Below are 20596 nucleotides of genomic sequence, written 5' to 3'. Positions count from 1 at the left end.
TTTGTGCATTGCTTAGTCGATAAAAACGTTGTGTCCAAATAAACCTTAAATAAATCCTTTTCAGAAGTTCCTTCCTATAGGACAGTGTCTCCATTCTTGTATGTATAATTGATGTTCCTTTGGCCTACCAATAGCACTTTGCATTTTTCTACATTAAACTGCTTGTACGAAGTGTTGGCCCAGTTCTGAAGTTTGTCCAGGTCTTTCTGAATTTTTGTTGCTGCTTCCCCAGTAACCGATTTTAGTGTCATTTGCTATTTCATGAGTTTACTAACTATACCAGAATCAATGTTATTATTGTAAATCAGAAAATGTAATGGTCCAAGGACAGGCCCCTAAGGGACTCCATTGGTGATCTCGCTTCATGTGGCGCATTCTCCTTTTATCTGCACTCTGTCTGCTGCTGGTTAACTAACTTGATGTTCAGTTTTGTAGGTTATCTCTGATGCCTACAGCTTCTAGTTTCAGAATTAATCTTTGCTGTGGGACTGCATCAAAGGCTTTTTGAAAGTCTAGATAAATTATGCCATATACTTTATTTTTGTCAACTATGCCACTTGCTTCTTCAAAAAATATCCATAATTGGTTTGGCAGGACTTTCTCTCATAAACTCATGCTGGATGTTATTATTTTTGTTTAGGTACTTTTCTAATTTATATCTTTGGTTTATTCAGTTATTACTTCTCTGGTATGGCTTCTGTCTTATATTACACCACATTTCTTACAAGGGAGACTTTATCAAAATCTATAAATGCCATATTCTTAGATCTTTAACTCAAATTTGATTTAGATTTGTTTGGTAATTTCAGAATTCCATTTTGGTCGTGTGCTATTGTTTCTTTGGCTTTTTAACTAGATGTTGTCTCTGCTGGCGTTAAATAAAGCATCCTGGAGATAAAGTGTTGAATGTAACAAGAGAACATTTGAACTTGGCAGAGGCAGCAATACACATTCAAGTAATAGATGACATTTCTTTTAAAGGGAGTGCCTGCTGAGAATTTGTTCAAGTGCATAAGGGCAAACAGTAAAACTGGCATCTGAACAGGTCCTGCCAGCTTAGTCAGTTTTTCCAGGCAATGCTCTTGACATTCTTTTTTTTTAAGCTTCTCTATTGGGTTGCTTACATATTACAGGTGTAGGGGTGTGGTACAAGATAAGCACAGGGCTTACAGTTGCTCAAAACAGGTTGTGAATGGAGCAACATATGTCCTGGTAGGACAAAAAAAAATGCTGTATTGTCACAGTGTGGCATGTCTAATGCTCAAAAAAGCTGCTCCAGAAAAAATTTTCAAGGGTATACCGTACAGATAGATAATCTACCTGGGGTATGTTCAGCCCTTTAAATAAAAGTTGTGTTTCAGGGTTATAGGAGTACATGGCACCATCATAGGGAGTTCAAAAAGGATGGCCAGGGCTTCCAGAAGTTTTCCTCACCCATTAACCCATTTAGACCTATTTCTAAACTGCCTTTCTTAAGTCAAATCCTAGAAAAGGCAGTAATTATGCAGCTAAATGACCACCTCAATAAATGCTGTTTTTGATAAGTTTCAGTCAGGTGTTAGAACAAATCACAGTTCAGAAACTGCACTCAATAAAGTAGTCAGTGACTTGCGGGTAAATGCAGACGGAGGCTGTTTATCTGTTCTCATCCTGTTAGATCTGAGTGCCGCTTTTGATACCATTGATCACAATATTCTTATAAATCGCCTTAGTCAATGGGTGGACCTCTCTGGCAGTGTCTTAAATTGGTTTGAGTCTTACTTGACATGGAGAAAATTCTTTGTTAGTTGTGGTAATTGTACTTCAAAGACACATGATATTCTATATGGTGTTCCACAAGGATCTCTCCTGGGTCCACTGCTCTTTTCGGTCTCCATGCTTCCATTAGGTCAGATTATCTCATGTCATAACGTGAGATACCACAGCTATGTTGACGACACACAACTGTATTTATCAATAGCGCCTGATCACCCTGATTCTCTTGGTTCACTGACACAATGTTTTACTTGTGTTTCTGAATGGATGAGTAGTAATTTTCTCAAACTAAATAAGGAGAGATTGGAAATATTAGTGATTGGCAAAACTGGATATAATGAAGGTACAGTGGAACCTCGGTTCACGACCATAATTTGTTCCAAACCTCTGGTCGTAAACTGATTTGGTCGTGAACCGAAACAATTTCCCCCATAGGATTGTATGTAAATACAATTAATCCGTTCCAGACCGTACGAACTGTATGTAAATATATTTTTTTAAAGATTTTTTAAGCACAAATATAGTTAATTACACCATAGAATGCACAGTGTAATAGTAAACTAATGTAAAAACATTGAATAACACTGACACAAACACCCAGGCTCCCTGCTCAGCTGCATGCGCAGGCTCTCTCTCTCTCAGCAGCACACGAGCCCGCCCCCCCCCACTCTCTCTCAGCAGCACGCGAGCCCCCCCCCCCCAATTTGAACAAATCCAAACTTTATTTAAAAGCCAACCAAGACAGTAACATTGCAGGAGTTCACGCAAATAGCATTATAACCCGATTGCTGTAAACACTCTTTTTAAATGAGTTTTAAGCACATGGAAAAAAATAAACATTTGAAAAAAAGAGAAAAGTAACATTGCAACACTTTCTTCTCACCACTCTTCACTTGCTTAGAAGCCATGGTTAACTGCAAAAGCACACGAAATACTGTAGAGCACAAAGAGTTCACAGGTAAAGCACGCACGTCTGACTGAGAACAATGAACAGGGAGAGGCTGAACACGTGCTTAAATACAGTAATCGGTGTGTACAAGCCAGAAGGGAAATTAAATAGAGCACAAAGACTTCACAGCGAAAGCACGCACGCACGTGCAAGCACGCACGTCTGACCGAGAACAATGCAACAGGTGCGGAAATCATTGGCGCGCACAAACCAAAAGTGAAACTGGCTTGTTCATATACCGAGTGTGTGGTCGTGAACCAAGGCAAATGTTTGGTGAACATTTTGGTCATAAACCGAGTTGTACGTGTACCGAGACGTTCGTGAACCGAGGTTCCACTGAAATAAACTTGATCCATTAGGCTTAAATGTCAAGACAGAGGTAAAGAATTTAAGGGTAATTATTGACTCTAGCCTAAATTTTAAATCACATATTAATCAGATTACCAGGACAGCATTTTTTCACTTAAGAAACATAGCAAACGTTAGATCCCTTATAACTTTTCAAGATGCTGAAAAATGAGTTTCACGCTTTTGCTTTTAGTCAACTAGATTACTGTAACACACTCCTCTCAGGACCACCCAAAAAAGACATCAATCGATTGCAGCGAGTGTATAGTGCAGCTCCCAGAATCTTAAGTAGGAAAAGTATATCCGAGCACATCTCTCCAGTTTTGATGTCACTACATTGGTTAACCATGTCATTTAAAATTGACTTTAAAACACTGCTTATGGTTTACAAAGCCTTAAATCCTCTCGCTCCATCCAATATTTCAGAATACCTTTCACCTTACACTCCAGATCGTAACCTTAGATCTTCAAATGAGCATCTGCTTATAATTCCAAGAGCTAAACTTAAAAGAAATGGTGAGGAGGCCTTCTGCTGTTATGCAACTAAAATCTGGAATAGCTTACCAATAGGAATTTGCCAGGCTAACACGGTGGAGCACTTTAAAACACTGCTAAAAACACATTACTTTAACATTTCTCATAGCTTCATTTTAGTGTAACCCTGATATTCTGTATATGCATTAAATTATCTTTTTTTTTCATGGCTCCGAAATCCGTACCAACCCCTACTTTCTCTGCTGTTCTTTTTCTGGTTTTCTGTGGTGGCAATCTGTGCCACCACCACCTGATCAGGGCACCATGCAGTCCCTACATTGATGGATTGAAGGCCAGAGGTCCACATGACCATCACCGTCTAATTCTACCACGTGAAGCCTGAAAACCTGAGGACTGATTGAGGTCATTGATGTTAGGTAGAATGACCAGTGGGGGCTGGGTGGTCCCATGGCCTCGGAACCCCTGCAGATTTTGTTTTTTTTTCTCCAGCCCTCTGGCCATCGGACCTTTGTTAATTAGTATTGCCTAATTTTATTTTTATGTATTTCTTTTTTCTTTCTTCATCTTTTAAAGCACTTTGAGCTACACCATTTGTATGAAAATGTGCTATAGAAATAAATGTGATTGTTGTTGTTGTTATTAACTGATTGGGCAGGTTGCCCATGAAATTATTCTAAGCAGGGGTTTTAAAACTTGTTGTTGTGATTGCACAAGAGGATTTGGTGTCTGCAAGAGAGCTGAACAAGAGTTCAACAGGTGAGAAGGAGAGATACAGGTGGGTAAAAGGAAATGTAGAAGGTGAGGAGCAACAACAACAACAACAACAATACTCATTTATGTAGCACAGTTTTGTACATGAATGTAGTTCAAAGTGCTTTGCAATATTAATATCTGAAAATAGTTACAAAACGAAAGTAAAAACTAAAGAAGTGTTATTTATAGCAGTAGAGTCTTAGTGTCCTGCTTAATTACAAACTATGGTCAGCTGACCAAAGAGGACAGGAATATAAACTCCAGTTGGCAGGATAACTATCTATCTATCTAACAGAGAAAATAAACCTGTGAGGCTTCCAAGGCCAAAATGTCACCCAGACACCCCTGGGCATTCTGCAGTCCATCAGTGTGGCACCATTAACAGGATACTCTTGTGATGCTCTCTTCATCTTCCCTGCATCTCAGGTGGCTGCAGCACTATTAGGCCAGGGGGGCAATGGGGTACAACACTAATAATGAGAACCGGGTATATAACAAAATGTGCAAAAGTAGTGATTAGTGAACAGCCTAAAAGAACAGAAAATAGATTTGTATTTAATGAAAAAAATCCATTTCCTCCTTCCCTCAGTATGGAACAATGCTCGTGATGTTTGTAATTTCTTAAATGATCACAAAAACAAGATTAAATAAGTGGCGTTTTATTTGTTTTTTGAAGTGTTCAGCTGTTCTGCCCCAGCATATCTCTTAATGGTAAAATATTTCAGATTTTTGGTGCATAGAAACTGAAAGCCATTTTACCAGTTCTTTTATGCTTTGCTTTCGTAATACTGAGCAGACCAGCATTGAAGAAGTGCTTAACGGTGATACGATGGTGGAAGGAGGACCAGCCACTTTGCTGTATAAATGGGGGTTGTCCTACTGTGGCAAGCAATGTGCTTTCTTAATTAAGGCACTGGATTTTAAAACACAAGGATGTTGGTTCAGTTTCTCATTGTGAGGACCTGAGTTAGTAACTTAACTCGAGTGTGCTTCAACTGTGAGAGAAAAAAAATTAGTTCTTAAGTATTCACCTGCTTATCGAAATTTTCATGTTATTAACATTGAATCATAGTGGGTTTAATTTGTCTCTTTTTACTCAGATCAACAGAAAATGTCAATGTTTCTTAACACACTTCTGCTGAATAATCTGTTGGCTTAAAGTCCTCAGTGCTAGTGTGTCAGAGAGAGAATGTGCAGCTTTGTTCATAATGACACTCAGTTTTCTTTTAATTCTCTCCCTTGCCGTGACCTCCAGGGGGTCCAGTGTGTGTCCCATAACTGAGCCTGTCCTTTTGAAATTAGCTTAATTTATTGGGCCTCTCCTGAAGTGATGTTACCAGCCCAGCACACCACAGTTCAGAAAACAGCACTGGCCATCACAAAGTTGTAGAAGATGAGAAGGAAGTCACTTCCAACATTAAAGGAACACAGTCTCCTAAGGAAGACTTTCTTCTATAGTTCCTTTGTGTTCCAAGACCAGTCCAGTCTATCATTGATGTGGACCCCCAAGTATTTATAGGATGGGACCACCTCTACATCCATTTCTTAAATAGTGACCGGACATAGAGGCTGTTTGGTGCGGCAAAAGTCAGTAATCAGTTCCATGGTTTTGCCGATGGTAAGTTGTAGACAATTCCCTTTGCACCAAGAAACAGAGTTCTCCCCCTGACTCCTCTCCTGTGTCTTGTCCCCTTTATCAATACACCTCATAAGTGCAGAATCATCTGAGAATTTCTGCAAGTGACGTGACCTCAGAGGTGGGTAGAGTAGCCAAAAATTGTACTCAAGTAAGAGTAGCGTTACTTCAAAATAATATTACTCAAGTAGAAGTAAAAAGTAGTCCACCAAAAAGTTACTCAAGTAAGAGTAAAAAAGTACTTGGTGAAAAGACTACTCAAGTACTGAGTAACTGTTTGAACATAATAAATGATTTATTTTTTAGAAATTTTGTAATAAGACAGACAAAAATATAAAATAATGTGCAAATTCTGCTATTTCCAAATAATAAAAGAAAAAAATGAGTACAAATAAATCACATCTTTACAAAATAAAGATGCACATAACACAAAGTTCCAAATCTCAGTTTTTCACAACAAAGCTTTTGAAGCCGATACCTACAGTAGGTAACATGTATGTTTGAACAGTGCAAACTACTTACAGTGACGAGATATCCTGTACACTGACAGTATAATGCTGCATATGCACTTTGTGGTATAGCGGGTCCGCATCTTCAAAAAAAAAAAAAAGGCTAGTTTCAAATCCATAAAGCCATGTCACTCTCCGTGGGCGGAATTGCACGACCGCGGGGAGTTAATGAGGTAGTTGGAGCGAGTCGCACCTGCACGTGTGGGTGCGATCATTCTCAATTGGTTTATTGGCTTCCTGTAGCATGCAATTAAGGTCCACGGAGACGGGAGTGTATATATACGGGTCAGCACAAAAAAGAAGGGGGAATCAAAGAAAAGGAGAAAAGACATGAGGTTAAAAGAAATGAAAGGCGGGCTTGGCAACGACGATCTGGTTCTTGCAGTGAAGCTGTGACCGTTTAGCAGTGAACAGTAGCCCCCATGACTAAAAAGTCTCTCACAGGCTGCAAGACACAGGAAGTTTGTGTATGGTCATGTGACTGCATGGCTACGTCTGATTGGTGAAACAGTCATGTAGTAGTTCCACTGGCAACTTCTTTCTTGCAAAAGTATAGTTTAATGTATAAATGGTAAAAAGTAACAAGTCGAGTGTTGCCCAATGTAGCGGAGTAAGAGTAGCGTTTCTTCTTCTTCACAAATATACTCAAGTAAAAGTAAATAGTATGGTGCAGTAAAACTACTCTTATAAGTACAATTTTTTTAAAAAGTTACTCAAGTAAATGTAACAGAGTAAATGTAACTCGTTACTACCCACCTCTGCATGACCTCCTGTTATATTTAAAGTCTGAGGTGTACAGAGTGTAGAGAAAAGGAGACAGGCCTGTTCCTTATGGTGCTCCAGTCTTGCTCCCTCAGTCTCACAAACTGCTGTCTGCCCGACAGATAGTCCATCATCCAGGACACCTCAGGCTGACCCCTTAACAGGGATGGCTGGATGAAGTATAAGTACTCATCTAGGGTGCTGCTGGTTCAGTCTTTGCCTCTGGCCCACTTTGTAACCCTAAACAATTATTTAGTTTTTTTTTTTCTATAATTAATGTAGACCACTTTGTAGAGGTCTGTTTTCACTTTGACATTAAACAGTCTTTTTTCTGTTGAACAGTGTCGAAACAGCCAAAATAAATTCAATGGGATTCAATGTTGTATAACAAAAAATGTGAAAACATCCAAGTCCAGAATGGACTAATTACGTACTCCATGGACTTATGACTCAGCTTTTATTAATTTATATTTTTAGTTGTGCAGACTTTGGACCGGTTTGAATCCAAGAAACCACAGATTTTAATCATCTTTTTTGCTAATAAAACCATCTCTCTCTCTTTCTCTCTACCGTATTGCACAAAAGTCTAAGGCCACCCAAACAAATTATTTTTAAAGATGCTCATCTGTGCAGTAAGTGTGTGTTTGTTCATGCAAACACTTTATAATATTGAAATAAATGCAAAGGAAAGCGAATACAATAAAAAGTTACATTAATTTGTCTTTTCCCAAAACTTCTTGATATCTTCTGAGATGCCCTGAACAGCTGAGGAGCCCTGGTCATTTCATTTATTTATTTATTAAATTCCATAGCAACGCATCTGATTCAGATTTTTGTGGTAGTAATTAGCTTAATCGTGTGTACTAAAGGTGCAATTCAAATATAAATGGGCAGTAGCCACATTTACTGAGTTGCCTTGAGGAGAGGGTTGGAAATAGCTAAGCAAATGAGTTTTCTGTAACTAGCAAGAAATAGCACACTAAACAGGATTTTTCAAGGAATCTGGATTACTGAAAGACAAAACAAACAGTGAAACACCCACTGAAAACTCAGAAGACTGTTAAATGTCACGTCCTTCGTGGACAGAATGAAGTCTAGTGAAGCTCTTGCTAATCCACTGACACCCTAAAACAGCTTTGACCATGTGAAGAAGGCTCAAATGAAATCTTTAGTTGTGTACGTTGCAGCTAAGAAACCAACAAACGGAAGCGATTGCAGTAAAGCAAAATACTCCCCAACTCTGGTTGTGTATGGCCTCAGTGGCTACAGGTTTTCATTCTAACCAATTTCTTAACTAGTGCACAGTATTTTCTGCCATTTAACTTATTTTGAATTAATTTTAATTGACTTGTTTGTTAAGATTGGTTCCCCTGAATTTCTTCATACTTCCTCTCAATTGCTTAATTTCTTTCCTTAAATGGCAGTCAGACAGAAATGAAATGTGAAGTGAGTGAGCCAACAGAAGACCAACTAAGTCAGGGCCTCAGGGCCGATTCTTGTTAATTAAACCCATCCTCTAATTTCATGCTTTGTTGCTGCTCCCTTTGTGCAATAATAGACATTTCTGAAATTGTTGATTTTTTCTTTTCTAAGAGCACTGTTAAAATGCTCTGGGAACCTGAGCAGATCAACATTCCTGAGACCTTCAGCTTTCTTTATTTTCTGATATTGTATAATCAACAATGTTGGTCATGTTTTGGCTCATTTTGTATCTCAATATTTTTTGGCTGCTAATTAAGGAAAAAGAAACAATTGAGGGGTCTTAGTCTTCAAGAGCAAGTCAATTACAGTTAATTCAAAAGAAGTTAATTAGCAGCAAAAACAGGTCACTAATTAAGAAAAGAGTTAGAATGAAAACCTGCAGCCACTGCGGCTCTCCAGGGGCCTCATGTATAAACGGTGCGTACGCACAAAAATGTTGCGTACTCCTGTTTCCACTCTCAAATTGCGATGTATAAAACCTAAACTTGGCGTAAAGCCACGCACATTTTCACGCCAGCTCAAACCCTGGCGTACGCAAGTTCTCCACTCGGTTTTGCAAACTGGTGGCACCCAGCGTCAAAGCAGTGCTACTGTTCCTGTGTGGTTTCCCTTTCTTTTTTAGATCCACATCCCTGACGCGGCTTTATCAAATACACTGAAATTAACCACATCTTGTTTATTAGTTTAAGGCGTCTGATTGTAATTAACCTGTAACAATATAATAGTCCACGGAATGGCCAAACAATTCCAAATGCCATAGCTCCGATACTATAATATAGGTGTATAGGGTCACACATGTACAGAGAAATGTGTACATAAATATACTACTAACATTGTGCCATGATTAGTGAGTAGAACAACCTTACCTCAAAACCTTTGTCTTCCTTGCCTGAGAAATCTCAGACCACAGTTTACAGAGTGTCACTCTTAGTGTGAAATGATCAACTAAATTAAATATAGCATAGTGAATTGTATCAGTACATTATTAAAACCACTTAATCCAGTTCAGAGACAAAGAATCCAGAGCCTATCCCATTAAAACACATACTTCAGTAGATATGAATGCTCAAACAGCATTACGTGTGCAAATAAACCATAAAAATGAAGGGTGTGTGCATCATATGCAATAGCAGGTGCCAGGCCTATTTGTCAAAAAGTGCACTGTGTACCTTGAAACATGTACACCTCATAAAAACTGTAATCTAACCATCCAGTTTTTTATTAACCGAATCAAGCATTTAATTGTGCTAATGTTCTGTACATTGAGTATTGACTTTTTGTAATAATCGAAATGTCATGTCAAGCTGTCACTTTGTGGGCTCATGTGAGCGTGAAGAATGTGACTAGCCCTTCATGTGTTGTTAAAATCTTAAATTTGCTTTTCATTTCACTTTTACAAATGCGATATATAAAGTTAACTATGCTAGGGCTAAATATAATTAAGTGCAAGTAGTGCAGCCTGCCTGTCCTTGTGACTTATCAATCCATATAGTAACATGTGAACTAAAAAGGTGAGATGGAATTGGGTAGAGCTAAATGTACAGTGGATTAGGAAAGCAGCATTCAATACTAACAAAGAAAGAACAGGTTTTCTGTCATTTTTGTAAATTTCTTTGAAAAAGCAAAACAAAAAAAGCAGAAATGTCACATTGACACAAGTATTCAGTCCCTTTACCCAGTACTTCTTTGAAGCCACTTTTGCACCCATTCCAGCCTGGTCTCTTCTTCGGTTTCACACAGCAAGCTTCATACACCTGGATTTGGAGATTTTCTGACATTCTTCTTTGCAGATCTGCGCAACCTCTGCCAGCTTGGATGGAAACCATGGGTGGAGGGCTATTTTCAGGTCTCTGTAGAGATGTTTAGTTAAGTACAAGTCCGGGCTCTGGCTGGGCAACTCAAGAACATTCCCAGAGTTGTGCCCTGAGCCACCCCTGTGTTATTCTTGCTTTTGTACTTAGGGTCAATGTCTTTTTGGAATGTCAACCTAAGGCCCATTCTAAGGTCCAAAGCACTCTGGAGCAGGTTTTCATGAAGGATATCTCGGTACTTTGCTCTCTTCAACTTTCCCTCAACTCTGTCTAGTCTCCCAGTCCCTGCCACAACCCCATAGCGTGATGCTGCCACAACCATGCTTCACTATTTCAGTAGTCCTGTACAGGTAATGAGCCGTGACTGGGTTCATCCAGACATGATGCTATAATCTTGGTTTCGTCGGACCAGAGAATCTTGTTTTTCACAGTCTGAGAGTCCTTTAGATGTGTTTTCCAAGTAGGCTTCCATGTGTCTTGTACTAACTCCAATCGGGTCTGGATGTGTCTTGAGGAGTGTCCTGAACCAATGTTGTTTTAAATTTATTTTGGAAGAAACTAGGAAGCTCTGCCCCCTGGTCGCTTCACTAACTACCCTCATGCAGGCCCAATGCACTAGTCATTTCCTGGATCTGCCGCTTGCCATGAATTGTGCTGTGCTTTTGGATCAACAGGAATATCAACTCTGTCTTTGATATCTCCATCTTTTGAAACTATAATCGCTGACAATTCGTCATATGTTGGTTTATTATATATGCGAGTGTGATTTTTCAGATTCATATAGAAATCCAAGAAAACTTCTTTGTCCATGTTTTTCAGATAAATTTCATGTAAAGTATGATACTTTCGGATGTAAGGATTTGTATCCATTATTGCCTGTAGAATTTTTAATACATCTGATCATTTAACTCTTTCAATACTATGTTGCATCATTTCCCTGTCATCAGAAATATGAACCTGACCGAATTGTGGTTTCTTTGAAATTAAACTTGTAGTAGCTCTGTGTCATATCACCTATGTCCATATATTCGATCACTTTTCGCTGTTCCGTTATTTCACCGAGTAATAATTTCTGTTTGTTAGTGCTAATACGATCTTTACTATCAGTTTTTTGAGACTTTCGAATTTTAGTACTTTCATAATCACTAACCTGCTCTGCATGTGTATCGCGCCAATGTTTTTGGACATCTTTATGACATTCTACTTTGTCTTATACTCTTTGTCTTTTCTTCTTCTATTGTTTGTTTTTTATTTCTGCCCAAGCTTGGACCTGTTAGGTTTTCAATTCATCTCTTGGCACAAACTCTCGTCTCGCGGGACATGAAATTCTCACTCTGAAAAAGTTTCGTCTTGTCTCTCTGAAAAAGTCTCGTCTCATCCCAAGATTTTTTTATATAATAGAGAGATATGTTTCTCATATTCATCTAAGACCTTCCTGTAAGGCTACATATCATTAGGATCCTCTGAGGTTAATTAGATACTTTATTTTAAACCTTTGGTTATGGTTTTGATTTTGTATTTTACATTTCTGGAATTCCGCAGTGCCATTCAGTATATGGTTGTCATTCAGCTGTCATAAGTAGCTTCCGGGTTGACACTTCAGTGTCTCACTTTGTTATAACTCTCTAAAAGATTTTTTTTGCTGCGTTAATGCCCCAGATTTTATTTATGGATTTTGCTCTTGTCTAACCCTTGGTCTTGTTGCACGGTACTATTGTGTTCACTTTTCATTTTGATTTCTCTTCCTGGTCTTTCCTAACACCTGACAGAGAACAAAGAGAGGCTTCTGTCTGTCCACTCTGCCATAAAGCCCAGATCAGGGGAGTGTTGCAGTGATTGATTTCCTTCTGGAAGTTTCTCCCATCTCCGCACAGGTTCAGTGGGAGCTCAGCCATAGTGACCATCTGGTTCTTGGTTACCTCTCTTACCAAGGCCCTTCTCTCACGGTTTCTCAGGCAGCCAGCTCTAGGAAGTGCTGTGGTTGTTCCAAAGTTTGTTGTTTTAAGATTTATGAAATCAGCTGTGATTTTGGGGACCTTCAAGACTGCAGAAATTTTTTGTAGCTTTCTACAGATCTGGGCCTCAGCACAATCCTGTCTCTAATCTGTCCAGACAGGTCCTCTGACCTCATGGCTTGGATTTCTGCTCAACTTTGGGACCTTCTGTAGGCAGGTGTGGGCCTTTCCTAATCATGTCCAATCAAATGAATTGATCACAGGTTGACTCCAAACAAGGTGTAGAAACATCTCAATGATGATCAATAGAATAGGATACACCTGAGTGGAATTTCAATAGTCCGATCTAAGGGTCTGAATACTTGTGTCACGGTGATATTTCAGTTTTTTGTTTGTAATACTTTTTCAAAAATTCCTACAGTCCTGTTTTTGCTTGGTCATTCTGGGGTATTGAGTGAGGGAAAAATTAATTTAAATGATTTTAGTACAAGACTGCAATGTAGCAAAAGGTAAAAAAAGTGACAGGGTCTGAATATTTTCTGGAGGCACTCTGCTGGGCAAGAAAATCGCTCTTATCAACAAGAATAAAAAAGTTAAAGGTTTACAATTAAGATAGACATATTCAAATTAGGTGGGTGGTATAGACTAAACTTATTTCACTTTCTGTGATTTACAAAAAATCTGACATTTCATGAACTGTTAAACCAGGGGTCCCCAACTCTGCTCCTGGAGGGACCCAGTGGCTGCAGGTTTTCATTCTAACCCTTTTCTTAATTAGTGACCTGTTTTGCTGCTAATTAACTTCTTTTGAATTAATTTTATTTGACTTGCTCTTGAAGACTCAGACCCATTAATTGTTTCTTTTTACTTAATTAGCAGCCAAACAATAATGACATACAAAATTATGCAAAACATGACCAGCAAACTGTGTCCATCATACAATATCTGAAAATAAAGAAAGGTGAAGGTCTCAGGAATGTTGATCTGCTCAGGTCCCCAAAACATTTTCACAGAGCTCTTGGAAAAGAGAAAATCAACAATTTCAGAAATGTCTGCTATTACACAATGAGAGCAGCAACAAGCCAAGGAATTAAAGAACGGGTTTAATTAACAACAAGAATCAGAGCCTAATTAAGCAACTTGTTGGAGGGAAATTGGTTGGAGTTTGAGGCCCTGACTTAGTTGGTCTTCTGTTGGCTCACTCACTTCACATTTCATTTCTGTTTGAGTGCCATTTAAGGAAAGAAATGAAGCAATTGAGAGGAACGATGAAGACATTCAGGGGAACAAATCTTTTAAAAAGCAATTCAATCAAAATTAATTCAAAAGAAGTTAATTAGCAGCAAAAACATGTCACTAATTAAGAAATTGGTTAGAATGAAAACCTGTAGCCACTGGGGGTCCTCCAGAACCAGAGTTGGGGACCCCTGTGTTAAACAATGAGGTGTTGTTAGATCAAAATTAAAACATGATTATCACAAGGACAGCACACTGGTGCAGTGCGTATCACTGCCACGTCACAGGTTCAACATACTGGGTTTGAGTTCTGTGCCGGATGTTTTGTCTCTGTGGATTTTGAACCTTCTCCCCATATGTTTACTTCACACATCCCCAAAGACGTTTAAGTGAGGTTTGTTGGCAGTTGTTGTAAGGTCATCATTTATTTGTTCCATAGGCCTTTCAGATCATTAGTTCAGCTTTTTTATGTGATTACAGAAATACAACAGTCCCATTTATTATCATATTTAGAGGCCCTGGAGTGTTTTCTCTGAATGACTTCCATTCTGTAGATACAGTAGTATATTTTTAAGTTCTGAAAGAAAATTTTGATTATTGTTTGCTACGTGGACGTATTTGCTTCATTTTCAGAACACGTTTCTGTTGATATTACATACTGTATTTAGTATAAGACCTTTGAATCCTTCATATTAACAAGTCATTTCTCCATCATCTCCATATGCCACACTGCTCATAGTTGAATAACCGGTCTACTGATGTTTTAGAAGTGTTATGAGTACCCAAAGAAGCCATTGTTAAGGTCTTGTTGCATAAGAGTAAATAAGAAATAGGTGCAGATTTGCAGGACCTAAACTAAATTGTTACCTACAAGTTTGCTTCTGCGTTAAATTTTAGTGGTTGTATTTGTAATGTATGTTGTGCAGGCATGGTGAAAAATTCCTTGCAGCAAAATCATTGTAAAGTGAATCCCAACTCACATGGCACAATAAATATGTCTAACCGTGTTCTACCACCCTGGATGTACTGTACATTACAATATTGGAAAAGTGAAATGTTCTGGCTCCTTTATCCTTAAGTGCCAACTATGAAATGAGCACAGGACCACAATTTCTTTAGAACATTAAAACAATTGTGATGAGAACAGGCCATTCAGCCCAGCAGTACTCTCCAATTCTATCCTAATTTCTGCAGTTCTAAAGTCCTATGCTCCACTGCACTACTTGCTAGTTTACTCTGTGTCCATAGTTTTTTCTGTGAAGGAAAAGAGAAGATCTAACGTTTGTGCAAAATCTGCCCCTAGCAAGTGTCCAACTATGTCCCTGTTTGCTAATCATTTTAAATTAACAGTCTTGATGCACAGGTACTAATTCATTTCATAACAATTCAGTTATGTCACCCCTTCTTCTCCAATTGATTAAACTGAAAAGGTTCAACTCTTTCAATTTCTCCTTATTGCTCAAACATCTTAGTCTCAGAATCAGCCTAGTTGCTCTCTCTGGACTTTCCGCAGTGCTGATAGGTGGTTTTTGTAAGACCAAAGCTGCACAGAATACTCCAGGTGAGGCTTCACCTTGTAACTTACGCAAATCCTCCTTTGACTTGTACTTCTCACATCATGATGTAGCGGTCCAGTGCCGACTAAGATTCACACCGTCAAGATGACGGTGATTTATTTATTTTTTATAGAGGATCCCAGGGACGCTCCCAGCCTTGGCCCACCCACACACACTCAAAAACAGAGACAAAATACAGCACACTGGGGAATAACAACAATTAAAGAATGTAATGAAATTAAATAATATAATTAATACCACCCCTGCACCCCTACGGCGAAATTACAATAAACATATAAACACAAACACCACACAGCAAAGTCCATGGAATACCACACCGGATGTAATGAGAAATGACGAGAGTAAGTCTAGAGATCTGTATGTTGTAAGGGAATGAAAAACAGTCCTACCAGTAGACACTGTACGGGTGAAGAGAGATGGATGGTTCAGGAGTGCTCCTTTACTTGCGGGAAAGCCATGAATCCACAGTCTTCAGCACAAAGGTAGACAGACAATCCAGATCCCAACAACGAATACAATCCAGGACACAGCGATTAAATATGGCTTAACAGAAGGCAGTCTGACGGGTAACGAAACAGAAAATACAACTACAAAAAACACACTTTTCTTCCCTTGGACACCTGCCCTCATTTTAAACCCCTCTGACCACCTTTGACCCCAACAGCCCCTGCAGGGACTGCTAGGAGATGCAGTTTTAACTGATAGTAGCACTGCTACAATGATACACAATTTAACATAAGAAATTTGATCAACAAGAGGAGACCATTCAGTCCATCAAGGCCACTTGTTTAGCTGATAGCTAAGCTGTTCCAATTTCTCATCCAAATACGTCTTAAAGGTTGTCAAGGTTTTGTCTTTTAGTTTGTTCCAGATTTCCACAACTCTTAGAGTAAAGAAGTGGTTGCCTGGCTTCAGTCTTAAATGCACTTCAGCTTAATTTCCATCGGTGTCCTTGAGTATGTGATTTGCCATTTAGCTGAAAGAATTCAGCTGGATCTACTTTATCAAAGTCTTTGAGAGTTTTAAAGACCTGGATTAGGTCCCCATATGGCCTCCTCTGCTCGACAATAAACAAGTTTAATTCCCTTTCAGAGTACAACATGTGCTGAAGTCCTGAGATCGATGTAGCTGCAATTTTCTGCATAACTTCAAGTCTTTCTTAGAGTATTGCGACCAGAAGACTTCTAGAAGTAGACAGCAATAAGACCACTATGGTCCCATAGTAAACAAATGTGTCTTTTGTGGTGGGGCAGCTAGGAGAATGACCCTTTTCTCTAAAAAAATAAAATAAATAAACATAGTAGCATGACATTAATTTGCAGAATTGCATCTGAATTAAGACTTCTAAAATAATTATGTCGGAACAGATAAAACCAAGGAAATTTGTTTCTTTGTTATGTCCAACATTTATTCTTTATTACGTCAAAATCACCACAATAAATAAATAAATAAAAATAAAACTCTTGCTAGCTGTTAAGCAAACTAGTGGACATTTATTTTATGTGTTATATTTGCTATTCATCCACTCTGCAGAGCTCTGTTTTCACTTTGACTTCAAAAAGTTTTTTTTTTTTTTTTTCAAATAAACCAAATTAAATGCATTGTGATTGAATGATAACAATAAAATGTGAAATGTGTTTGAAAAAAGATGTAAAAAGTAAAATATTTTAAGTGTTTTTTGTCATTTGAGGTAAGACTGATCAAATTTTAGCACTTTGTGGAAGCTTGATAATTGTTACATATACCCAAATATGTAAAGTCGCAGAATTTAAAGAGGGTATACTCACTGTATTTCTTAACTTTCCTGCATGAACTTATGAATAAATTAGAATATTAGAAAAATTTTAACAAGAAAAGGCATTCAGGATAACAAGCTCATCCATCATATTCACCCAATTGTCGAAACTAACATCAAATTGAGATCCTCCTTTCCAACACACTACTTGGTAATTTATTCCATGTTTCTACTGTATGGTTCTTTGCATGAAAAAAATACTTTCTAACGATGGTGCAAAATATTCCCTTAATAAGTTTGCCCTTATTGTGTTCTTGCTGCAGAGTTTACTTGAAATTAACAGCCAGGATCGACTGTACTATTCATTTCATAATTTTAAACACTTCAAACACAGCACTTCTTAATTTGAAAAGGTTCAACTCCCTCATTCTCTCCTCATAGCTCATACACCTCTTAGTCCTGCAGTCAGTCTAATTAGAATATTAATATTCTTTTTAATTTAGCAATGTTAATTATAGCCAGGAAATTCAACTTGTTTACTTGCCTGTGTTCTCGTGTACAGGGCACCATAATTCTTTAATGTGTAATCACCATTGCATTGTGCCAAAACAAAATGAAGTCCATCTTGTAGACTAAGGTCAGGTTATTAAAATTGACCTTCTGTATTTGATCTCACCAAAGCCATTTTTTTCTTTGCAGATGGCAGTTGAGTTTCTTCATGAACTTAATGTTCCCTTTTTTAAAGTTGGATCTGGGGACACCAACAACTTGCCTTACATAGAAAAAACAGCAAAGAAAGGTAAGATTAAACCAATGAGCTTAAAAAGTAAGAGCCATAGTATTTAAACTCTAAATTTCTGTTGTTGTGATTACTCACACACAATAGACATGTGTTGTGAGCCCTTCAGAAATAGCCAGCGGAGCAGGCCTTACTCCTGTCAGCCAGCCCAGATAAAGTGCATGGAAAGGTAGCCTAGCTTCCACTTGAGTGGCTGGACTTGGCCTACCCCTGGGCTAAAATGTGCCTAACTCTCAAAAGTTCAGAAATATATTCTGAAATATCCCAAACTACAAAAATGCCCCATTAGGGAGGGGATTACAGTCAACCCCTGGCTTGTACAGAGCAAGGCAATGAAAAATCTTTATGAAAGGCGGATTTATTTGAAGAGAAGCTATAGTGACTCACTCAAAAAATAAAACTAATGATTTCACCACACTGACCATTTCCCAGTAGGAATCTAAGCTACTGTATGTTTGGACTTTTCCAATATCGTACCATATCCAGCCTCACGTCCATGCCAACAAGTAAAGCAACTTTTAGCAGTATGAAAGTAGAAACTAGAGAATATATTAAATTGAATAAATGATATTAAACAGAACATACATATATTAAACAAAAACTAGCACTTAAATAAACAGGCCATAAGTGACAATTAGCAATGCACAAAACAGACTGTATTACCCACCAAAACTCCACCCGTAATACACATATAAATCAAATAAATCTCAAATACAAAGTCCACGACTGATGTGCAAAACAAAAGTCCAGTTTTTAAATGGATAATGAAAGAAGCAATGTTGATTCATTTCTAAAGCTGGCCTAAACCTGCCTTTAATTTATGCGGTGGTAACTATTTAAAAATGAAAAGCAGACAACAAAATCCCCAAGAAAAGCAAGCAGAATGATCTCACCATGCGTGTTAAAAAGATGCAGCAAGCCACAGGAGCACTGCCAAGAATAATGGTTCAGTTACCCACCATACTGACTGCTTAATCAACAGTGAGATGAACGGGGTAAATTCCAGGGCAGCGGAAGACTGATGTCTGGACGTTTTCAGTGTTAGAAAGTGGTTCAAACTGTCGTCATGGTACTGGTGTTCAAATTGAATGTACTGTATAAACTAGGCTTTGCATAGCAGAGCTTTAAATCCAGATGGCTGGAACAGATGTATGAGGCAAACCAGAAATGTTATCAGCAGAGAGGTAAAATGTTCTAAAGTCCTAACATCCCATCTCGTCTCCTGTTAATGGGCAATGACCTTTACATGTACATTCAAAAGGGCTGCTACGATCAACATTTTGTCACTGGATGTAAATAATCATTTACAGTATATGTATGTAGCGCTGCCACAAAGTAAAAGACAACAAAAATACTTAACAGGAGAAAAAAAATAAGAGGGGAGGACTTGTCTAAAAGGGTACCCAAAGTATTGATGTTCCAAAACAGAACCCACCAGAATGATCCAATAGACAGAGCAAGATAAGTTGAAAATTGGAGCAAAACAAAATCCGTGAAAACACAAATATTATGAGACCCACTAAAATCCACCAGAGCACATTCAAATGAACGGTGGGACTTTACTTCCCAGTCTGCCTTTATTGGGTGGGTGTGGAACCTTAATCATGATGAAAGGGTGACACGTCCTTTAGGTGGGGATCCATCCAGAAAATACAATAAGGAATATCAGAAAATATAATTAGACATGTTGAAACTAAATGAATAGAAAATATATAATTAGACAGAAATTATAACGAGCTAACAATAATAACTTGCATGTTAGGATGAAATATGAGCAAAGAAGACCAAAAAGATGAAATTTAAACACAAGTTGGGGAGGAACCCTGGCTTAAACAGACTGTAACATATGTGGGGTTTCTGTTTTAAATATTGACGACAGAAGATTTATGGAACAAGTTTATCTCTTCTACACTTACAGGTTTAATAAGTAAGACTAGAGTGAATCAGGATACAAGAGCAGACAGTTCCCCAGCTGTAGAAAACATCCTATGTGGTCCTAATGCCAAAGAAACGGCATTGCATTGGTCTTCAGACTTCAGACCAGTTGCTCTTATTTTATACCTTGTGAAGACCTGTGAGAGGCTGGTCCTAAAATACCTGTAACACCTGGTCTCAGAACATCTGGATCCTCTGCAGTTTGCCTATCATGCACACATACTGTAGGTGTGGAGGATGCTGTCATTTACATGCTCCACAGAGCCCACTCCCACTTGGACAAAGCTGGTACCACAGTCTAGATAATGTTCTTTGACTTTTCCAGTGCTTCTAATACCTTTCTGCCACATCGACTGGGGAAAAAGCTCAAGACTTTTAATGTTAATGCTCAAACAATCTCCTGAATTACGGACTACGTGACCCTCAGACAGCGGTTTGTGACACTCAAAGAGTGTGTATCTGAAATGGTGGTGTGTAATACTGGAGCACCTCAGGGAACAGTCCTGTCTCCCTTCCTGTTAACCCTCCAAACAAGAGACTTCCATCACGGCACCAACATTTGCCATCTACAGAAATTTTCAGATGACTAGTCCATCCTAGGCTGTATTAATAATGGAGACAAGTCAAAATACAGGGAAGTCATGGAGGACTTTGTCTTGTGGTGCAGGGACAACAACCTGTAACTCAATATCAGCAATGTAAAAGAGCTGGTGGTGGACATCCAAGGAGCCTCTGAGACCAGTCACTACTCAGATGGAGGACATGGAAGTGGTGCAGAGCTACAAATACCTGGAGGTTCACATGAACAACAAACTAAACTGGTCAGACAACACAGTGGCCCCGTAGAAGAGGGGCCAAA

The 20596-nt window shown here is 38.5% G+C and overlaps 1 protein-coding gene across 1 annotated transcript in view; it reads left to right on the top strand.

The window, feature by feature from the left end:
- LOC114654929 (sialic acid synthase-like) overlaps positions 1-20596 on the top strand; it is a 62198-nt gene that overhangs the window by 11616 nt on the left and 29986 nt on the right. Inside the window, exon 3 of the mRNA XM_028805792.2 lies at positions 17703-17802. Within this exon, the coding sequence (XP_028661625.1) occupies positions 17703-17802 (100 nt within the window). The remainder of the gene's footprint in view (positions 1-17702; positions 17803-20596) is intronic.

This window comes from Erpetoichthys calabaricus, chromosome 7 (genome assembly GCF_900747795.2).
Source record: "Erpetoichthys calabaricus chromosome 7, fErpCal1.3, whole genome shotgun sequence".
Taxonomy (NCBI): Eukaryota; Metazoa; Chordata; class Cladistia; order Polypteriformes; family Polypteridae; genus Erpetoichthys; species Erpetoichthys calabaricus.
This window is presented reverse-complemented; position numbering and strand designations above follow the sequence as displayed.